This window comes from Achroia grisella, unplaced genomic scaffold (genome assembly GCF_030625045.1).
Source record: "Achroia grisella isolate CSIRO2021 unplaced genomic scaffold, CSIRO_AGI_Agris_v1 utg592, whole genome shotgun sequence".
Taxonomy (NCBI): Eukaryota; Metazoa; Arthropoda; class Insecta; order Lepidoptera; family Pyralidae; genus Achroia; species Achroia grisella.
The window spans coordinates 1,545,266-1,565,702 of NW_026712955.1; the positions used below are offsets into that span (position 1 = coordinate 1,545,266).

Sequence of the window (20,437 nt, forward strand, 5' to 3'; positions counted from 1 at the left end):
TTTTCTTACGACTAACATTTCATTCTAATTGTGTATCGTTTTATCCATGTAAAATATAAAGTCAATCTGTTGTAATACACATACAGAATATTAAATAAGGTATGTGATATAATCTAAATAATCAATTATAGGATTTACAGCATTTGCTTTGCATAGTGTTGTAGGTATACATAAATACTAATTTTTAAATTCCATTCTTGTTGTGATAATTATAGTGATATTATAATTAATATACATAATAAAGCACACTTTGGTGAAACAGAAGATGGTAGGTATTTACTAGTTACTGTTATAGTGGCAACAACGTCAACAGATATTATTGAATGCACGTGGGTCAAATAATGTGCTAGTAAATTTGTTACATTTGTTTAAGAAGTATTTTCTAATATTAATATTACACCTACGGGGAAAAGGATTGTTTAGTAATGTGGACCGTTAACCCCACGCGGTTTCCCCTGGAAACCTAATAAATATCTGGTGAAATTCTCACGATGGGCTAACTGACTTGACCTCATGCTTATCTGATCATCCTCCACTGGTGCCCCACTAGCGTAAACCATTAGCGCAGGCGGGTGCAGGTGAACATGACCCTGACATGGTATATTGCTAGCGACGAGGTAATTAATCCACATTACTAACAATCTTATTCTGATATCTGTATTTAGAAGAGTGTCTATAAATTGACACACACATAAATTCTAGTTTTCACCAGATTCGAAGTCACGACCTTTTGCGGTTTATTAGTAAGGATAGAACCACGGTGTTTAATATACATTATTTAAATTATTAACCGGGTCTTAACACGGGTCTTGACTCGAGTCAGCTCGTGACCACGGCTAGTGCAACCTAGTCGAAACGTCGAGAGAGGTAAATACCTTTATTTGCCATAAAATTATTCGTGTTAAAGTTAATAATTTAAATAATGTAGAGCCACGGTGATTTCAACGGCGATAAGCATTATATGGATGATATAATTTGCCAGGTCATGGATGAAAAAGGTGCTTGCATGGTGTGCCTCTCGCCGGCCGAGCACAAGTGCTCAGGCTGTCAGACAGTCCACTACTGCAGTAAGGAGCATCAGAAGCACCACTGGAAGGAGCACAAGCATTTATGTGTGCCATTTAAAGTTAAAGAAGACACCAAGTTGGGAAGGTACTTGGAATCTGTACGAGAAATTAAAGCTGGAGATATAATTTTAAAGGAAAAGCCACTTATAACTGGACCTGCTCAGGTAATATAAATATAAAATAAATAAATACGATAATATCGAAACTGCGGGAATATTATCTCAATTTGTAACTTTTTCTGCTCTCGTCCAGATTTCTTTCTTCCATTATTTTTTCTATTCTACTGTCTTTAGTTCTGCGACTGTCAGACTAACTTTTTTTTATGTATATATTTATTTATATGTATAATATAACATTTGTTTATATTTATGTAATATATTATTGTATTTCTTAGTTATATATTGTATTTATCGTTCTGTTTATATTTCGTTGCATTTTATTTATTATTTATTATATTTGCACAGCCAACATTTATTCTCTGCACCAACTATGGTTGCCTGGTAGAAAATGCCGCATGGTTTAAGTCCGCCAAATGTACTGTACTCATATTTTGTATTCAGTGCATTGAAGTTATATAAAATAAATAAATAAATAAATATCCCTGGATAATTATGAAAACGTCATATAGTTCCAAAATAATCAGAGCTTATGGATCATCATCTCAGCCCGGGAGACGTCCATGTTCATGTTCCTATGTTATGGATACTGGATGGAAAGTGATACTATATATTTTACTTCCGATGATCGCTCGATTCAGGCCTTCATGAGTATGATTGTTTGTATCGATCTGGATGTTTACTATTATTTACTTGTATTACCACAAATTAGTAATACTGATTTTCTTAGTACTTATACTGATTTCTTAGTACTTATATGACCCATAATACAAATTCTGCTTAGCTAGGTGGCTCGGTGAGAATTGTCCAAGGTTGTTATAATTATTATTAACCGTTACAAACAAATAAATATACAAAATTAAAATTTCTCCTCTTTATTAATAGTAGCTCTATAATATAAATTGACTTTGTTTACTTTTACCCGGCGTACTAATTTTATTGCCTTTACTTCCACCTAATGTATGGTCCTATATTGTACCTTAGGTTCTTGTCTGACATGAATTATTATTCTTACATCATCGATGTCTTGCCTTTATCTCATTATTTGGGGTCGGCGCAGTATGTCATCTTCTTCTTACTTACTGTCCTTTTATACAAATCATCTTTCACACAACCCATCCATTGGGGGAAATGGATTATTAGTAATGTGGACTCTCGACCCCATTGCTAGCAATGTACTGAGTCAGGTTGACCTCCACACGGTTCCCCCTGGAAACCATCGTGATAAATTTCTGAAATTATCACGACTTACCTCATTCTCATCTTATCATCTTATGCCCCGCCAGCGTAAACCGTTCATCTTTCACACAACCCATCCATCTTTTTTTGAGTCGTCTCCTCCCTTTCCATCCATCCACATTCTAAATATTTCTTTAAAATATAACCCTCGTTCTTCAACATAGTATGCCCATATCAAATCAAATCATTCATAGAGAATATCAATAACTTATATATAATATAGCATTATATCAGTTAAAAGTACATACCTGTGATGTAAAAGAAAAATTTACTCTTTGCAATATAACAAAACATTTATTTCTTAGTTATTTTATAAATAAATATATTCTAATCAATATATAAAAAAACATAAATTTTAGCCCGGACAGTGGATTTAATGTTGCATTTAAATGTCGCAAATAAGGCGACAATCAAAATATGTTAATTTTACGTACATGTATATAAAGTAGTCTGTATATTTATTTCAGGTGACACCTCCTGTATGTCTTGGTTGCTATATTCTATTGGAGGAAGGTAAAACAGTAAATTGTGATAAATGTGGCTGGCCGTTCTGCTCTAAAGCCTGCACTCTTAAAGAGGAACACAAGCCGGAATGCTACTACACACAGCAGAAAGGAGAAAAGGTATACTTCTAAATTTATTTCATACTAGGTATACCCTCGGTTTCACCAGCGTGAATATAGCCTATGTGTTATTCTGATATCAACAATATCCATTCAGTAGTTTCTGCGTGAAAGAGTAACAAACATCCATCCATACTCACAAAGTTCCGCACTTATAATATTAACTAACTTTTTTTACATTTTGTTTCAGGTCTCCATATCAACATTTGGAACACCTCATCCAAATTACGAATGTATCACAGTACTCCGATGTCTGTACCAACGGGACCACAATCAAAAGCTGTGGAACAGACTGCAAGAATTAGAATCTCACTGCGAAAGCAGAAGGGGAACGGAGAAGTGGGAGAATGATAAGAAGATGATAGTGGAGTTCATTTGGAAGTTTCTGAAACTGGACGGAACTTTTAACGAGGATGAAATTATGAAATGCTGTGGAATATTACAGGTTATATAACTACTATTTTAGCTACACAAATTCTTAACAGTAGATTCGTCACAGAGTAAAAAGATGGACCAGGTACCAAAAGACCACGAGTTTACATAATATGAGTATGATAGTCTATATAGATCTGGGTGTTGTCTATGTATGTATTTAGAATAAAGTCTAAGTATTACCAATTATCTTGTATTCATAATATATAAATATATATTATGGGTACTACATAATTTAGCTTAGGACTACATGACACTGCGCTGTGTGAATTGTCCAGGGTTTTATTATATGAATACGTGACGCAGAAACTTTGAACACCATTTTACGAAAATTGCGCGGAGGAGTATGAAATTTCGCACACTTATACCTTATATAGAGAAGGTGTGGAGAATGCTAATCTTTTTAATTATGCATAAAAAATACATTAAAACAAAAAACATCACACACACTATTGTGTATTTGACGCACAAACACGCATAGTCTTTGAGAATAGAACTTTAGTATTGTTCAACCTAATAATTCAAATTAATTATGAACGAAGACTACTGGCCGACCAGTAGTTCAGTCAATAAGTTGATGTAAAATACTCACATTACATTCGTACAGATCAACGGACACGAGGTTCCTCTACTGGAGCCTGAGTACGTGGCGATATTTGATCGGATATCAATGGTGGAGCACAATTGTCGAGCTAATTGCAACAAGAGCTTCACATCCCATGGAGATATGGTAGGTTACATGTCATAAAAGTTATTCAAGTCAAATCATTTGTTTGCAGAATAGAAACGTACTTTATTCAAATAAACTTAATATAAAACACTTTGTAATAGACATATGTTTTTTCTCTTCCACTCATTTTAAACGCAGACTCATCACAAGAAAAATGAGTAATATTTTGCGTATTGCTCTGTTAAATAAGTACACACAAGCAGGAGGCAGGCGACAATCAACATGGAAACTGCTACGCACTCATTCTTTGTGCAATTAGAATATCGTGAGCTCTACGAATTTTAAGTTTAACAAAAACGTGATCATCATTTATTAATTCTTTAAGTTCATAATAAACTTTCTTACAAAGCAAATCTTAGTGTCGACTGCGTCGTCTCAAATTTTCATTTTGTTCAAATTTCAATGTAAAGTTGTGTATAGATTCTATGTGCGGGCTCCAACATCCCAATTGGCACCCATATTACGGTCTGCTACACGGATCCACTGTGGGGAACTGAAGGGCGCCGCCACCACCTCGCTGATACCAAACATTTCGAGTGCACGTGTGAGAGATGCTCTGACGTCACCGAACTGGACACCATGTACAGCAGTATCAAGTGTAAAAAGAAGTAAATCTAATATTATAACTGTATACTTTATGCTCCTCTTGTTACCAATTTTCTTCTGTACTAGTTTTTTTTCCAACTATTCTAATTTTGGGCGCTGCTAGCTTCGCCAAACAATAGAGGGCGAGTGCAGACGGCACTCCAAACCTGCGAAAGGACATATGGAGTGGCTGAAGGCTAACTTCTACCTGACGGTTTCAAAATTGTGTACTTCGTGCATAACTTCGATTTATTTATTTCGGTGTAATTTATAATAATTTTCTTTACCATTGCCTTGCTTTTATTCCATTATTTGAGCGCATTATGTCATCTTCATCCACTGATCTCTATCGGCCATCATAACTAATCTTACTCTCTTTTCTATAATTACTATTAATTACTCTTTTAGAAGTAACGTTTTTTGACGAACCGTTTTTTTCATATGAATATAAATACGGTATATACACCAAAATAACATTTTTTACAGTTTTTGTCTGTCTGTCTGTTTGTTACGGCTAATCTCTGGTATGGCTGGACCGATTTTGACTTTTATTTTAGAAAAATACAGACAAATTCCACGCGGACGAAGTCGCGGGTACAGCTAGTCTATCCTTGTAAAATAAAACATTAAACTTTTCTCATAATTATATTCCAGGAATTGTAAAGGTTTTCTCTTGCCGGAGACCTTCATTCTTCCCATTCTGCACAAGACGAAAAACCCAGATCCAAAGACACGGAATCTCGACAATAAGTTTTGGATCTGTAACTGCTGTAAAGATGCGGTATCTGATGCAATCATACAGCAACTGCTGCAGGATATTGGTAGAGAGCTTAGTGCGATGCCGAAGGGAGATCCTGACTGCTGTGAAAGGTAAAGATGTCAAGATAAAATTGTATTGCTGAAATTGTACCAATTCCTAATGTCGCTAGCAGGAATATTTCTATATCTTTTATCAAATCAAATCCAAATCTATTTCAAATCTAAAATAATCTAAGGAACATTGGAATCAGGAATTCATTTACCATTGAACCTGATGATAACCCTGAACAATTCACACAGCGCCTCTAGTCTCAAGCTAAGCAGAGTTTATGTTATGAGTACTAACTCGTTGAGCAAATTGTTCACTGAGTAGACCACAACCCTTTCGTATCCCTGTGGCACTTAATATGTATTTTAATGTTTATTTTATGTTCTTGTTTTATATGTAAGTTAAAGTGTTATGTGTTTTTTTTTATTATTATTATTCTTATATGTTATTTTCTTATACTTGTTAATTTAATTTTGTTTGTACTCGTGTTATCCGGATACGAATAAAGATTTTTATCTATCTATCTAACTTAACGACTGATATAAATATAGATATTTTATTTTGAACTACGTACATAATCATCTTTGCCTTGGTTTTATCTCATTTGGAGTCGTGCCGTATGTCATTTTCTCACTAAAATGCACATTATGGGACACAGTCACCTAGATACATCAAAATAATAATTGCATTTAATAATGTCTAGTAAGACAAATTCAATATTGTCTACTAAGCACTGCTGTGTCTAAACTGTGTCACCCCACCTAACATTTTCCTATTGTTATTTAGTATATAAGATCATTATTTCTATGTACATATTGTCAGTCTATTATCATCTGTAATATACATCATCTCGACCAACAACATCGTATCATTTACCCGCAACACACATAATATACATAGAAAACACCCAAATCGATAAAACCAACCATACTCATGAATACAAATGTTTGTACTGTACGGAGAATCGAACCCGCCATCATTGGAAGTAAAGTATACTATATTACTTTATACCACAGGTTCCCAAACTTTTTTGTGTCGTAGACCCCTTGCCATATTTTTCGGTTTTAGGTAAACCCGCCATTCTTACCTGGTATTGATTTTTTGTAAATTTCTAACTGCAGTAAAGTTTAGTGTTAAAAATATAAAGTAAAAACAACAAGATGACCGCCGTCGTAGACCCCTTGCAGTTTGTCATAGACCCCTGGAGGTCGATATAGACCACTTTGGGAATCACTGCTTTATACGATACTTTACTTCCTATGATGGCGTGTTCAACATCAAAATCTAAAGTTTAGAAAACATAGTATAAAATAGATGTTGCATATCGTTGTTGAAGGTTTATCAACCACTGCGGCAGTTATCTCCATTCTTCTCATTACTACATGACCGACGTGGGCCTGGCGCTGGCGCAGATGATTGGACAGGAGGAAGAGCAGGGCCTGGCCAAAGTCAGCGATGATCGGCTCCTACTCAAACTGCAGCTTTGCAGGAAGATTACGGATTTACTGGAAATACTCGCTCCAGGTACTGTATCTGTACTATCAATTTCTATATCACAGTTACGGTCTTTGCATAGATGTAGTCATTATTATCTCAGTCTAGATAGATAGATTAATGATTTATTTATATCTTCAGCACATATAACAGCATCATAGATGTAATAAACAATTAAACTAAAGTTTTTCTACAAAAAACACATCATTACTAAATTTGTTAAGTTCCAAAAAGGATGTAAGTAAATCAGATCAATTAAGAGAAGTATCATTAAAATCGACTTATAATCTCGCAACAATATTGAGAAATCAGTTAAAGTCTTATCTTCGACAAGTTGTTCCCGTATAATCTGACGAAATATATTAAAGAAAAGTGACTGGAGCGGGAATACAACTACTACTTTAATGAAAAAGTAAAAATTGGGTATTTTTCCCAAAAGGTGTTTTTTCTCACAGCGAAGAATAAAACTAACAACAAAAAAATCAAATTCAAATTCAAAAAAAATCATTTATTCATGTAGGACATTTTAGAATAGAAATTTATAAACTTAAAAGAACAGTAGACAAACTGCCAGCAACAAACGTAATTATATTATATCTTTTGGATTTACTATTTAATATGTTTCCGTGCCTAGGCGGATTAAACAAAATAATAATTAAAATACATAAGCAAATAAGATAAGAAAGCAGATAAGTATTTATGAGATACTTATTTGAATAATATAGTCTGTAATCAACAGGAAAAGAGAAAATCAAAACATGTTTGTTACTCGTTCACGTAAACTCAATTGACAAAAAATCACAGATAAGATAACAATAGACCCCAGACTTAGAACCTTTTTTTTTAAATTGGCAACTGAAAAGTCAATTTTAAACTTTCGTGTTTAATATAATAAATAATAAATACGAATAATTTTATGGCAAATAAAGGTATTTACCTCTCTATCTCTATTATCTATTACCAGCTCGAGACCACGGCTAGTGCAACCTAGTCGAAACGTCGAGAGAGGTAAATACCTTTATTTGCCATAAAATTATTCGTGTTAAGACCCGGGTAATAATTTAAATAACTGAAAAGTCAATCTAACTGGCAGTACACGTTTTTTGGGGTAAATCCTCGTGGAGACTCGTCCGTTCCGGGGGAGGTCAACAGGTAATTCCCGAGTCTTACCGGTTAAAAACCCCAAGAAGTTCCTTCTCTTCATCTTTTATTAGGGTTACGGGGATGCACGAGCAGTCTTTCGCAATCAACTGGCAGTGCACCCAGTGGAAGTGGTAACCGTTTATAAACATGAACAGCTTTTCGGACGGTACAAAATACTAAAAAGAAAAAGAAAAGAAGCTTGAAACGAGTTTTTATGTTGATTAAAAATAAATAAATATGACATTCATTGCAAAAATTTTACTCTTAATACTATTATAAAATAAAACTCCCGTAAGTGTAGACTAGGCTTTTTTTTCGGACTACTCTAATGCTGTTGGCCGCAGCTGGCCTTTACAGCTTCACCGGACGTTAGGGGGCGAGTGCAGATGGCACTCCAAATCCGCGGAAGATCTTATGGAGCGGCTGAAGGCCAACTCCCGCCTGACGTATACGACTTTAGTCTGAGGGCACCACTAGGGGTTCGAACCTCGGCTCAGGCCGTCGTAATATCGATCCCCGTTGGAATTGGACGGGGGATCGATCGGCGGGGCGCCCGGGGGCGCCGGTGTGGAGCGCCCGGGCGCGCGCAGGCGCCCGGTTGAATGCGCGATATTGTGTGTTTGAGGTCGTCGTCTTCGCCGGCGAGGACGGTGTCGTGTGTGTGTGTAAAAGTGTGGTCGGGGTGGAACGGGTGTACCCGTGGGGAGGTTTCCTGCCATTATGGGGTCATCGGGGGGTAGACTAGGCAGAGAAGCTACAGTCTATAAGAGGCAAGATATTTTAGTCCTCTGAAATGGCAATGCATGAGTAGTATCACGGGTGTCACATGATAACGTGATATCCGCAGTACTGTAGTACTGTGAACTTACAAGGATTATTTAAAAGAGCAACACACAAGTTTCTTGCTCGTTCTTCTCGTGATGAGACAACTTTCCGAATGAGCGGTAGATTAAAAAAAATGTTATGACTATTTAAAAGTGCTTCAATTAAGTTTATTTGAATAAATTATTTTCTATTCTATACTGCTCATGTATATAAGCAACGATTACCGTTTACCATCAGGTGATCTGCTTGTTTACAATTTTAATTATATAAAAAACTAATGATGAATTTGTGTTTCAGCGGAAACCAGGCTTCGTGGATCATTGCTGTATGAGTTGCACGCTGCAGTAGCGGAGGCCGGCAGACGGAAATCGCTAACTGATGGCCCTATGGTTCTTCTTGGACACGTTACGGTTAGTATATCCCATTATTATTGTATCTCCAATCGTACAGAAAACTTGTGTGGATACATTTCCTCTCCGATCGATCCCCCGTCCAATTCAAACGAGGATCAAAATTACGACGACCGAAGGCCATATTCGAATACCTAGCGGTGTCCTCAGACTAAAGTCGTATCCGTCAGGCAGGAGTTAGTCTTCAGCCACTCCATATGTCCTACCGCGGGTTTGGAGTCCCATCTGCACTCGTCCCCTATCGTTCGGTGAAAACTATAAATGCCAGCTGCGGCCAACAGTATTGGAATAGTTCTAAAAAGAAGTAAATGCAATACAAATTAAATTGAATGACACAACTAGATACCATATAGAAATAATTTAACTGATTTTAAATGCTATATTTCAAGTACAATTATGTTATACTAGGCGTGCCCGCGATTTCACACGGGTTAAATGTCAATAAAAAATATAGCCTATATGTAGTGTATTTTAATGCATAAGCTATATTACTGTAAAGTTTAATCAAAATCCGTTCAGAAGTTTTTGCGTAAAAGAGTAACAGACATCAATACTCAAAAATTTCGCGTTTATAATGTTACTAGATACTCGCCCCGACTTCGCACGGGTGTAAATGTATTATATATATAAACATTCCTCTTGAATCACTCTATATATATTAATAAAACCGCTTTAAAATCCGTTGCGTAGTTTTAAAGATTTAAGCACACATAGGGACGGACAGACAGTGACCGCGACTTTGTATTATACTATGTAATGATTAAAATTGACAAAACAGCGTATAATTGAAGTAATGAAAACGTTAAACAATGTTATAAGATAACAACAATGAGAGTAGTGATGTTTTATAAATAACAAAACAATCCTCTCGTCCTAAAACGTCATGTGGGTCTATTACAGACTCTTAAAACATTTGCTCAATTTCCAAACATCAATATAAAAGATTAAAATTTAGCCATAATTGATTTTAAGCTAATTAATTTATTGTAAAAGATAGTAGGGTCGTAGTAATAGAGTAGTATAAATGTACACATGTGTGTGTTGTGTGTCAAATGCATGTTTTTTTTCTAGTTTTTTTATTAATTTAGGAATTTTATACATTATACAGCCTTGGTGGTCTAGCGGTTTAGCACACGGCTTTACTTCCGATTGTCGCGGATTGGATTCCTCGCACGGTGCAAACATTTGTATGATTGTTTGTATCGGTCTGGGTGTTTTCAACAACAAAATTTTCCTTTTTATAGATATAATACTTACATACATATATAAAATTAACATGAAATTAATTATATATGTATATTTATAATTGCTCATTTTCAATAATTTAATTGTTACAGGAATCAAGGAAAATCCTAAAGGAATCTGCGGGTTTACTGAGACACGAGCCTCCAGAGCTACCCGAGGGTCAACTCCTGCAGCAGGCGATGATCAACCTAGTGCAGATGGACGAACTCATCAGAAACTTATCTACCGCTTTACCATTACCTTTATAGAACGTTCTAGAACATGACAAATAAAATATATATACATATAAATAAAATTGGAGTGTCTGTTTGTAATATTGAAATAACCGTTCTTTACAACATATGAATATAAATACGGTACATTACACCAAAATAACATTTATTAAAATTTTTATCTGTCTATCTGTTTGTGTCGGTTAATCTCTGAAATGGCTGGACCGATTCTGATGGGACTTTTTTTGACAGGTAGCTGATGTAATAAGGAGTAACGTAGGCTACTTTTATTCCAGAAAAATGAAGTTAAATTCCACACGGACGAAGTCACGGGTACAGCTAGTAATATTATTTATAGTTGCATTTAAGTAAGAAACCAGTTATTCCTTACGATCATTTGGAGTCTAAACTGAGTTGAAACTTGTAATATAGATGTCTAGGTCTTCTCCGGGACAAAACGCTATTAGTTTCAAATAAATTATACTATAGTAAAAATTAAGTGATTTTTTTATTTTATGCTAATACCGATCCTTATCTTATGAAATCATTTATTCATTTTTTAAAACGTACATACGTAAATATTACAAAATTTATTATACATACATTGGACCCCGCACTAGGCGATCCTGTATCGCGGGAGTCCACAAAAGAATTGCCAAATAATTATTAACTATTACAGATCAGTGAGTTTGACATATCAGACTAATTAAGATTTTTTAGTTTGATTTCATAAAAACACAGTTGTTGACTATATAAAAATTAAATTAAATAAACAGAGAAAATATCAAGTCCAACACATTACATTATTTTTTACTTTGTTATTGCGATGATATGTGCATTGTCTATAAATTATTAAAATTAATCGCTGTTAACATTCTTATTAAATTATTGATTGTTTGTTATTATAGGATATACGTAATACTATTTAAAATTTGTTCAGTGGCATCAAATATTATATATATAATATATATATATAATATATATCTGATCTAAAATAATTCAAATATATAAGAGTTGGGTGCAGAGAATATCCAATACCAAACAGTAGATTACAAGTTTAGTATGTATATATTACCTTATATACATCGTGTCATATAACTTTTAAAAATTTAATAAATAACGTTATACATATTTAGATTTTTTTATGATACCTCTGTTTTCTATCGACCAATTTTGACGGGACTTTTATGGGCAGGATTTTTATTGGTAATAAGGAGTAACTTAGGCTAATTTATTTAAAAAAATAAAGTTAAATACCACGCGGGCTCAGCTAGTAATAAAAAAAATAAAAAATAAATACTAGTGATAGGTATCTGTATGTCTGTCTGTACAACTATTGGAAGGCTCGAGTCAAGAGACACGTTTTTAATTGCTCGGATATTGGCAGTTCACGGAATTTTACCGCGACACTCTCCATACCACCGTAAACTGAACTGTTCTACATTCACTGCGTGTCAGCTAGCGTCCTAACCTGTCACGAGACACCTAAATAAAAGTAATAGGTACCTATATGTATATATAGCATCCTGCTCTGGCTTTCCTCAGGTGGGGTTATAATAATAATAATAACCCTAGACAATTCACACACCGCTATCAAGTACCAGGATTGAAAAGGTGATAGATTTTTTTTTTTAATTCAAACATATTAATCATCATCATCATCATCATCGCAGCCCGGAAGACGTCCGCTGCTGGACATAGGCCTCCCCCAAAGATCATATTAATAACAACATAATAATATAATAATAATAATATCTCAGGATAATTCACACAGCGCCATCTAGTCCCAAGCTAAGCAGAGCTTGTGTTATGGGTACTAGACAACTGATATAAATACATGGATACTTTCATTTTGTAAATCAATACATAATATACATAGAATACATCCAGACAAACAATGATACTCATAAATACAAATGTCTCTACCGTGCGTGGAATCGAACTCGCAACCCTCGGGAGTATGCAAACCACAAGGCTGTCGTCAGCTAGTAATATGTATACATAATTACTAACTATCCGTGCCCACTTCGTTGAACAGTAAACATTTTTACTTTTTTTTTATATCACAGGGGACAAACAAGCATACGGCTTACCTGATGGTAAGTGATTACCGCCGCCCATGAGCACCCACAGCACCAGGGGAATTGCAAGTACGTTGTCGGTCTTTTAAAAAGGAATAAGCTCTTTTCTCGAAGGTTTCAATATCGTATCGGTTCGGAAATACCATTGCTGGAAGGTGATTCCACAATGTGGTTGTGCGAGGCAAAAAGTTTTTAACGACCGTTGAGAGGCTTGGCTTAAATTGAAATTGGGCTTAGCCTTGGATAGTAGAAAGGTGAAAATTTGGGATTGCATGTATTTTTAATGGCGAATCTTAAAAATATTAAAATAAATTTATTCGTCAAAAAATTATAAAAAGTCTTATTCCCATATCTACTGATATCACAAGAACCGACATATGTTATTACATATCTTATTAATTTTCTTAAAATAACTACCTCAAAAGCTCAAATAAAAAATGGGACCAATCTTATAGTTTACACTTAAAGAACAAGCATTCAGAGTCACTTTAAAATAAAAAAGTTTTCTTTTACTATAAATTCGTTTGTAAATGACGGAGTTATGTAATAACAAACACTTTAATTATTTGTTGTTAACTAAATATAATTAAATCAATATTTATTTAAAAGAGCAACACACAAGTTTCTTGCTTATTCTTCTTGTGATGAATCTGCATTCCGAATAAGCGGTAGAATAAAAAAACTTGACTATTCAAAAGTGCTTTATTAAGTTTGTTTGAATAAAGATTATTTCTTTTCCTATTTCTATTTAAAAATACAGCCGATTTGACTGCTTCTTTTTTGGAAACGATTAAATAGTAATTTGTAAGGGGACGAAATGGAAAATAAAATTATTTCAGACGACGAAATCGCGGATAACAGCTAGTATGAAGGATTGTCAAATATTCACCACAACGACGAAAGTTAGTAATGACTCTGGCTGCTCTATTCAGACTGATGATGACTATCGTGATGATCTGTAAGTAGTAATAAGTGTGTGCTAACTCTATAAAGCATTAAAGACTTATGCAAAGGGCCCACAATTGTAAACAAGAAATTCAATCAAAAACAGCATTGACAAATTAGAGCCTCTGTGCGACGACGTGACGTTATCTTTATACAGATATCTCGTGTAAATACTCATGGACTAATGGTTGCTTGGAAAACATTGGAGATCACACGAGTCTATATTCGGCTGCCTGTAACAACGGAACTGAAGTACGGAATACTTTAAAATCAGTGATCAATAATGCTGAAATTGGCCAAAATATGGAACGGTTGATAAGTGAAGAACAGTGCTAACAATGTCTTGTGGAAGTTGGATATTGGATTCTATTTGCGCTTCCTTGTTGGGATATAAGGTTTGTTTTTCCATGAATAAATAACATCTATAGTGACATAAGTTTATTAAATCTTAGGAAACATTTCAATCTTTTTAAAGTTCGGAAAGTAGAAAACATAAAACGTATATGAATACTATTGCGTAACTTTGTTCAGGCCCTCGTCTTCTACCAAGACGCAATATTGAAAGTACAATCTTTGTGAATATTTACATTGTTATATTTCAGTTTATCTCATGCCGATGCATTTTATACGGGTTTAAATTACTTTCTGAGAGCTCAAACCATCAAAAGGAAATCATTAAGTTTTTTTTAATAAACTTATCCATTCATACTGAAATGTTACGGATGTTTAGATAAAATATCAAACGTAATGAAATGAAAAACATCTCCATTAGGGTTTTTTTTTAATATTACAGATATTTAGGTGACATATACAGAATGTAAAGTAAAAGTAATTAATTTTGTAACACTTTTACGATTTAATCAATTATCATGATATTCGACATACCTACATATCATTTGGCATGGAGACAATTTCCAGTCAATCATAGGTACGCTGAAGAAGTCACGGACAGGCGTTAGTTTATAAAGTAATTATAAAGGCAAATAACATCCAATCATTATTTATTATTTGTTTACTGGATACTAAATGATTATATAAAAATACTATATATATATATATATATATATAAGACTGACATCTGGTGTAACAAACGGTAAAGTAATAACTGTCGTCAATAAAATGTTCGTAACTCAGGCTGGACGAGCTGGTACTTCTTGGTTTGCTGGGAAACCAATGGTTGGTCATAATAGCTTTGTATTTTTATTAACCAAAAATATTGCATTTATTTAGTCCCATCCATATACAAATATGGATGGGACTAAATAAATGGAATATTTAGGAGAAATAAATTAATCATGTACAAGCCCCTTTAAAAAGAATAAAGGCTGAGTTTCTTGTCAGTTCTTCTTAGCTCGGAAACAATTCCAAATGACGGTAGATCTGATGTTATCTTAAGAGTCTGTAGTAGACGTATATGGATAAATATATTCTGATTGTTATTTTCATTACTTGTTATAATATATTCTACACACATTACGTCGTCAGTTGAAGCTCGTAGTAGCACTAAGAGATTACCATTTCTGAACACTAAGGAGTTATGCCTACGTAGTCTATAATATCAATACCATCTTGCTCATCAAAGTTTATAATACAATATTGAAAGTAAGCTTCTTGACGGCAGAACTAGATAACACCAAATTACCCTCAGAGACGACTTTGTTCAAAGCGTACATTTGAAACTGGAAACATGTTTATTTGCTAAAAAATTGTTGTTGTATGGTAAATTCAGAATGTTTCATTGTGTTTTCTTGTCACTTCAAGTATAGTATACCCTTTATAGTATGCTCATAAATTCTATTATCATGCATTAGATACTCTAATAATATTTCCCTATTCTACTGTTAGGAGATATTATTTATCTTGCCTGTTCAGATAACGTTTACAGCATCCGTTTATCAGTTTACAAACATCGTAAGATTTCGTTTTAGTTTGATTAATATATCAACGAATTAATCTTTACGACTTATCAAAATACATTTGCTCTCTGGATTGGCACAGATATGTACAGATTCCTAAAGTGCGAAAGTGAGTTTACTACCGTCTCTTTAATCATCATATTTTAAGAATAATTAAACAATTTGATGCTAGCGATATAAAACTTTAAACAAAGACCATATTACATATACATATAGTTACAAACAAACAATTATTCTTTGCACTATCTATGGCTCCATTTTTTTCGTCGACCCTTTAAAAAGTTTCAGATATTTTGAACTACCTTTATCCAGCGACATCCATTGCTTTTTTTAATTAAAAGATACCCTGTGCCGCCTTCATGTCAAAAGATGTAAAACTGACAGACAAACTTATATATATATATGTATTGTTAAATTTATCATTATAAAGATGTTTTCATACATTACAGATTACGTCTTAAGTTATGGTATTCGCAAGTTACCTCTGGCTGCTTCTGTGCTACGCTCAAAATGCTAGAAGCAATCTAATCGATGAAAACGTTGAGGAACTGTCCAACCGGTTTCTGGGTCAGGAGGGCCCACAGTCCCTGTCGCTTCCCATCCATCTTGGAGTCGAACCGACGTCTGGTTGTCTATGCCGAGCGACCTATAATCGCAAAACTGTAGTTTGCTTTGGGAACTACGACTGCAAGAAATTTCCACGGGTTTGTTCTTATTTTTAAATATCTGTAAATGCAAAAAGCTCTCATGCGGATAAATTAATCGGACCCATATTTATACCATTGTGCGGTTAAATATTTTTATATCTATAACCAAATCAACCTACTCATAGTAGTGGTAAAGTTATATACGCACTTCAGGAAGCCACAGCTACGCTGTCCAGCATTATTGAAATAATTAATATACACAATATTGTTACTAACTAACTAGCGATCCATACCGACTTTACACGGGTGCATTTAAAAAGTTTAAGTTTCTTGGTTTTTAAATTTGCATCTATTATATATATTATCCTTCCGTTTGGATCACTTGATTTATAAAGTGTATTAAAATTCGTTACGTAATTTAAAATATCTAAGCGTACAGACAGCCGCGACGACTATGTAAAGATAAGACAATGGAACGTCAGGTTACCTGTTTTTAAAATGGCAAACAAACTATGGTCTAACAGCTGTCGAATGAAAACTCGCTAGACACAAACATACAAACAAAGAATACAAACAGCATGATGGTTATTAAAGAAAATTATCTTATTAATAAATAGTTTATAGGAATCACCTCATTACAGACCAATTTGAACGAATAATTAACATTAAAATCATTGTTACAGTTCATGATGAAGAGTGATCTTCTAAAAGTGAGGACAACGTCCATCAGATATATACACGTTGGTGATCTGGATGCTTTTTACTATTTGAAAATATTAGACATAGAGGCAAATCATCAGTTAACTTATATAGAGCCTGGGTCTTTTCGGAATTTAAGCAATCTGGAACACTTGTCCATATCATATAATACAGCGTTACGAGTAATAGGAAATAAAACGTTTGAAGGATTGACGAATCTTAGAAATTTAACATTGGTAAATAATAATTTCAACAATATAAGACTACTAACACCAGCTTTCACGCCGAGTATACTGCCATTATTAAAATCATTGGATTTGTCTAAAAATAATCTGGAAGAAATACCCGAGAATGCATTCCATCCAATGCGTGGAACTCTATTACAAAAGTTGGATATCTGTTTATGTCGACTGGATTTCATTCATCCCAATAGCTTTCTGCCACTGACGCAATTGAAAAAATTGCATATAGGGGAAAATGACTTAGACCCGGCCTTAATAGGCAATTTTTTAACCAATATGTCAAAATCTAATATTAACTTAACTTATCTAGATTTATCTGCTATGGGTTTTCGAAAAAATCCACCAAAAGAACTAATGAATATAATTGCTCACACTACTATTAAAATGCTCATTTTAGCTCAAAACCAATTTGAAATCATTCCTGATGATGCATTTCCTGAAATGGTTAATATAGAACTGCTGGATCTGAGGAAAGTATTTGCCATTTCAATAGGACCAAATACTTTTGAACCTCGTAAGTTTCCGAATCTCAAGATTTTACTACTAGGTGGTAACAATTTGCCTGGTGTGCACAGAAAGCCACTTTCTGGTCAATTGCTACTTTTAGATCTGTCTAATAATAAAGGGAACTCTGAAAATCCAATGTATTATGAAATTGATAAAGATACTTTCCAGGACACAAAGAGTTTGAAAATATTAAATATTGGATTTAACATGATCAAATCTATATATGATTATACATTTCGTGGTTTAGATAATCTTAAAATGTTAGATATGGAAAATGGTACATTATATTATATTGGGCCAGGCACATTCAAATCTACTAGACATCTACAAATACTTAACTTAGCAAATAACCCTTTAAATGTAAATGAAAATAATTTCACAAGCGCCCAATTCGAGGGGTTAAATGAGTTGAAAGTTTTAATATTATCAAATTGTGGCATTAAAAATTTTAACGATGATGATAATATTTTTGAAATGATGCCGCGGTTATTACATCTGATACTTAGAAATAACCAATTGTACTTTATTTCTGCTGAGACATTGAAACCATTAAAATTTCTGCAAGTTCTTGATTTGAGCGGAAATCTTTTGATATCGTGGTGGAAGCCTCTGTTTTTAACAGCAGGAGTAAAACCATTACAACTATACTTAACTAATAATAAAATTTCCCACTTTACGGTCAGCATGATACAAGATATCAGTTACTTATTAGAAGACCGACATAATCAATCAGTAAAAATTGATTTTATGGACAATGTTTTCACGTGCGATTGTAGCACAATGTATGAGACTGCATTATGGTTAGAACTAAATGGATCAATAGCACTGAAACATTATTTTTCTAATGCCAAGTTTCAGTGCAGTAGCCCAGACGTTTGGGAATATAAAAAAGTTAGTGATTATATGGCTTCCATGAAAAAATTACAGTGTTCTGTTTACAATAAAATTTCCAATGTTATGGTATTTATTTGGACTGCGCCTTCTTTGGTTACCTTAACATTATTAGCAGTTATAGTTACAACTTTATACAAATACCGAATCTATATTAGATACTGGTTGTTCTTAGCTAAGATAGCATTAGGTAGGAAATTTATAAGAAGTTCTTTAAAGGCTGGTAAGAACGCGCCTAAAAAATACAAGTATGATGCATTTGTTTCTTACTCCAACGAGGACAGAGCATTTATTTCTGAGATCATATCTCATTTAGAAGAAAATCCGCCTTATTTAAAACTATGCATTTACGAGCGTGATTTTGAGATAGGTTCGTTCATCTCCGAATCAGTGTTATCGAGTATTAACGAGAGTAAATATGTGGTGTTGTTGATAAGTAACAGTTTTGCAAGATCTCAGTGGTGCAGATGGGAAACACAGTTAGCCGAATATCATAGAATATTTCTAGAAGATGGCACTACATATGACCCACTTGTACTTATTAAAATTGGAGAAATAGAGAGCAAATATTTAACGACCACTCTAAAATTTTTGATGAAAACTAAAATTTACCATCAGTGGGATGAAAATAATAAGGAAGAATTTTGGACAAAGCTACGAAATGTCTTAATAAAAGAAGTATAATGTGTATACATACAATGTAACTGGAACTAAATAACGCTGAGTCACTATTTGACTTGAGAGATGATATTGGGCGACAGTCGTAGGATTTTATTGAGGCAACGACTGATTGTTGGTTGATATTCTAGGTTACTGACGAACGGAAGTAACAGAAATTAGACAGCATTTCAAGATTTTTAAAAAGAAGAATTATTATACGTAGTATTCTATACGTAACACTGTAAAGAAGAAATGTATTATTTTCTAGCAGGGTCAAGGGTAATCAGATTTGTATTTCTATTTTATAGATTATCAGACTCTGGCAGTGTCTGATTAGTCAATAGAACTGATGTACTTACATATATTAGTATACGTTGTACTTTGTATATGCTAATGGACACTCTGGACTATTCTGATTATACGAGATATGCAGGTTCATACTTTTTGTGGAAATATACTTAAGGAAAATATAATTGTTTTTTTTTTTTTGACATTCAATACTTATTTAGCAATAATACATACCAAATTGCAATATATTTTTCATTATATCTACTATTTTATGTTTCGAGGCGTAATCTTTATGTTCTAATTTGTTCTTGTCATTTATAAACTTAAATTTCTGCCACTCCACAGGCCACAGGTTTCTCTAAATTATTACAGTATACAGTTTTAAATTTGAAGCGGTCGTTATTTATATGTATAATTAGTAAAAATTACGGGATCTTACCACATTTAATTTTTATTGAGTTCCCGATATTTCGGCATTGTTCTAAGTTATTCAAAGGAACAATTTTATATTTATTCATATATTAAGCCGAGCTTATTTTTGTTGTGTCCTGCTGATAACATATCTTTTGATACTTATAAAGATAAATAAATAAACAAGAAAAATACTCGAAGAACAGAGATATATGAGTTGT

At 33.8% G+C, this 20,437-nt stretch overlaps 2 protein-coding genes across 2 annotated transcripts; both read left to right on the plus strand.

Annotated features, from left to right (window-relative positions):
• Positions 1-11,275, plus strand: LOC131848779 (SET domain-containing protein SmydA-8). Its single transcript, XM_059198715.1, has 10 exons — positions 1-99; positions 983-1,231; positions 2,890-3,045; positions 3,236-3,490; positions 4,085-4,207; positions 4,628-4,815; positions 5,447-5,662; positions 6,937-7,124; positions 9,360-9,472; positions 10,810-11,275. The coding sequence occupies exons 2-10, from the start codon at positions 986-988 to the stop codon at positions 10,963-10,965; spliced, it is 1,641 nt and encodes a 546-aa protein (XP_059054698.1). The 5' UTR covers positions 1-99; positions 983-985; the 3' UTR covers positions 10,966-11,275.
• Positions 11,276-16,335: 5,060 nt separating this feature from the next.
• LOC131848808 (toll-like receptor 4) lies at positions 16,336-19,541 on the plus strand. Its single transcript, XM_059198743.1, has 2 exons — positions 16,336-16,575; positions 17,202-19,541. Exons 1-2 carry the CDS (start codon positions 16,336-16,338, stop codon positions 19,539-19,541), a joined length of 2,580 nt encoding a protein of 859 aa, XP_059054726.1.
• The last annotated feature ends 896 nt before the right edge of the window (positions 19,542-20,437 follow it).

Coding starts and splice junctions, on each gene's coding strand:
- LOC131848779 (XM_059198715.1), top strand. CDS start 986: ATGGATGAAAAAGGTGCTTGCATGGTGTGCCTCTCGCCGGCCGAGCAC. Junction 3,046..3,235: donor CACAGCAGAAAGGAGAAAAG/GTATACTTCTAA, acceptor ATTTTGTTTCAG/GTCTCCATATCAACATTTGG. Junction 4,816..5,446: donor AGTATCAAGTGTAAAAAGAA/GTAAATCTAATA, acceptor ATTATATTCCAG/GAATTGTAAAGGTTTTCTCT.
- LOC131848808 (XM_059198743.1), top strand. CDS start 16,336: ATGGTATTCGCAAGTTACCTCTGGCTGCTTCTGTGCTACGCTCAAAAT. Junction 16,576..17,201: donor ACTGCAAGAAATTTCCACGG/GTTTGTTCTTAT, acceptor TCATTGTTACAG/TTCATGATGAAGAGTGATCT.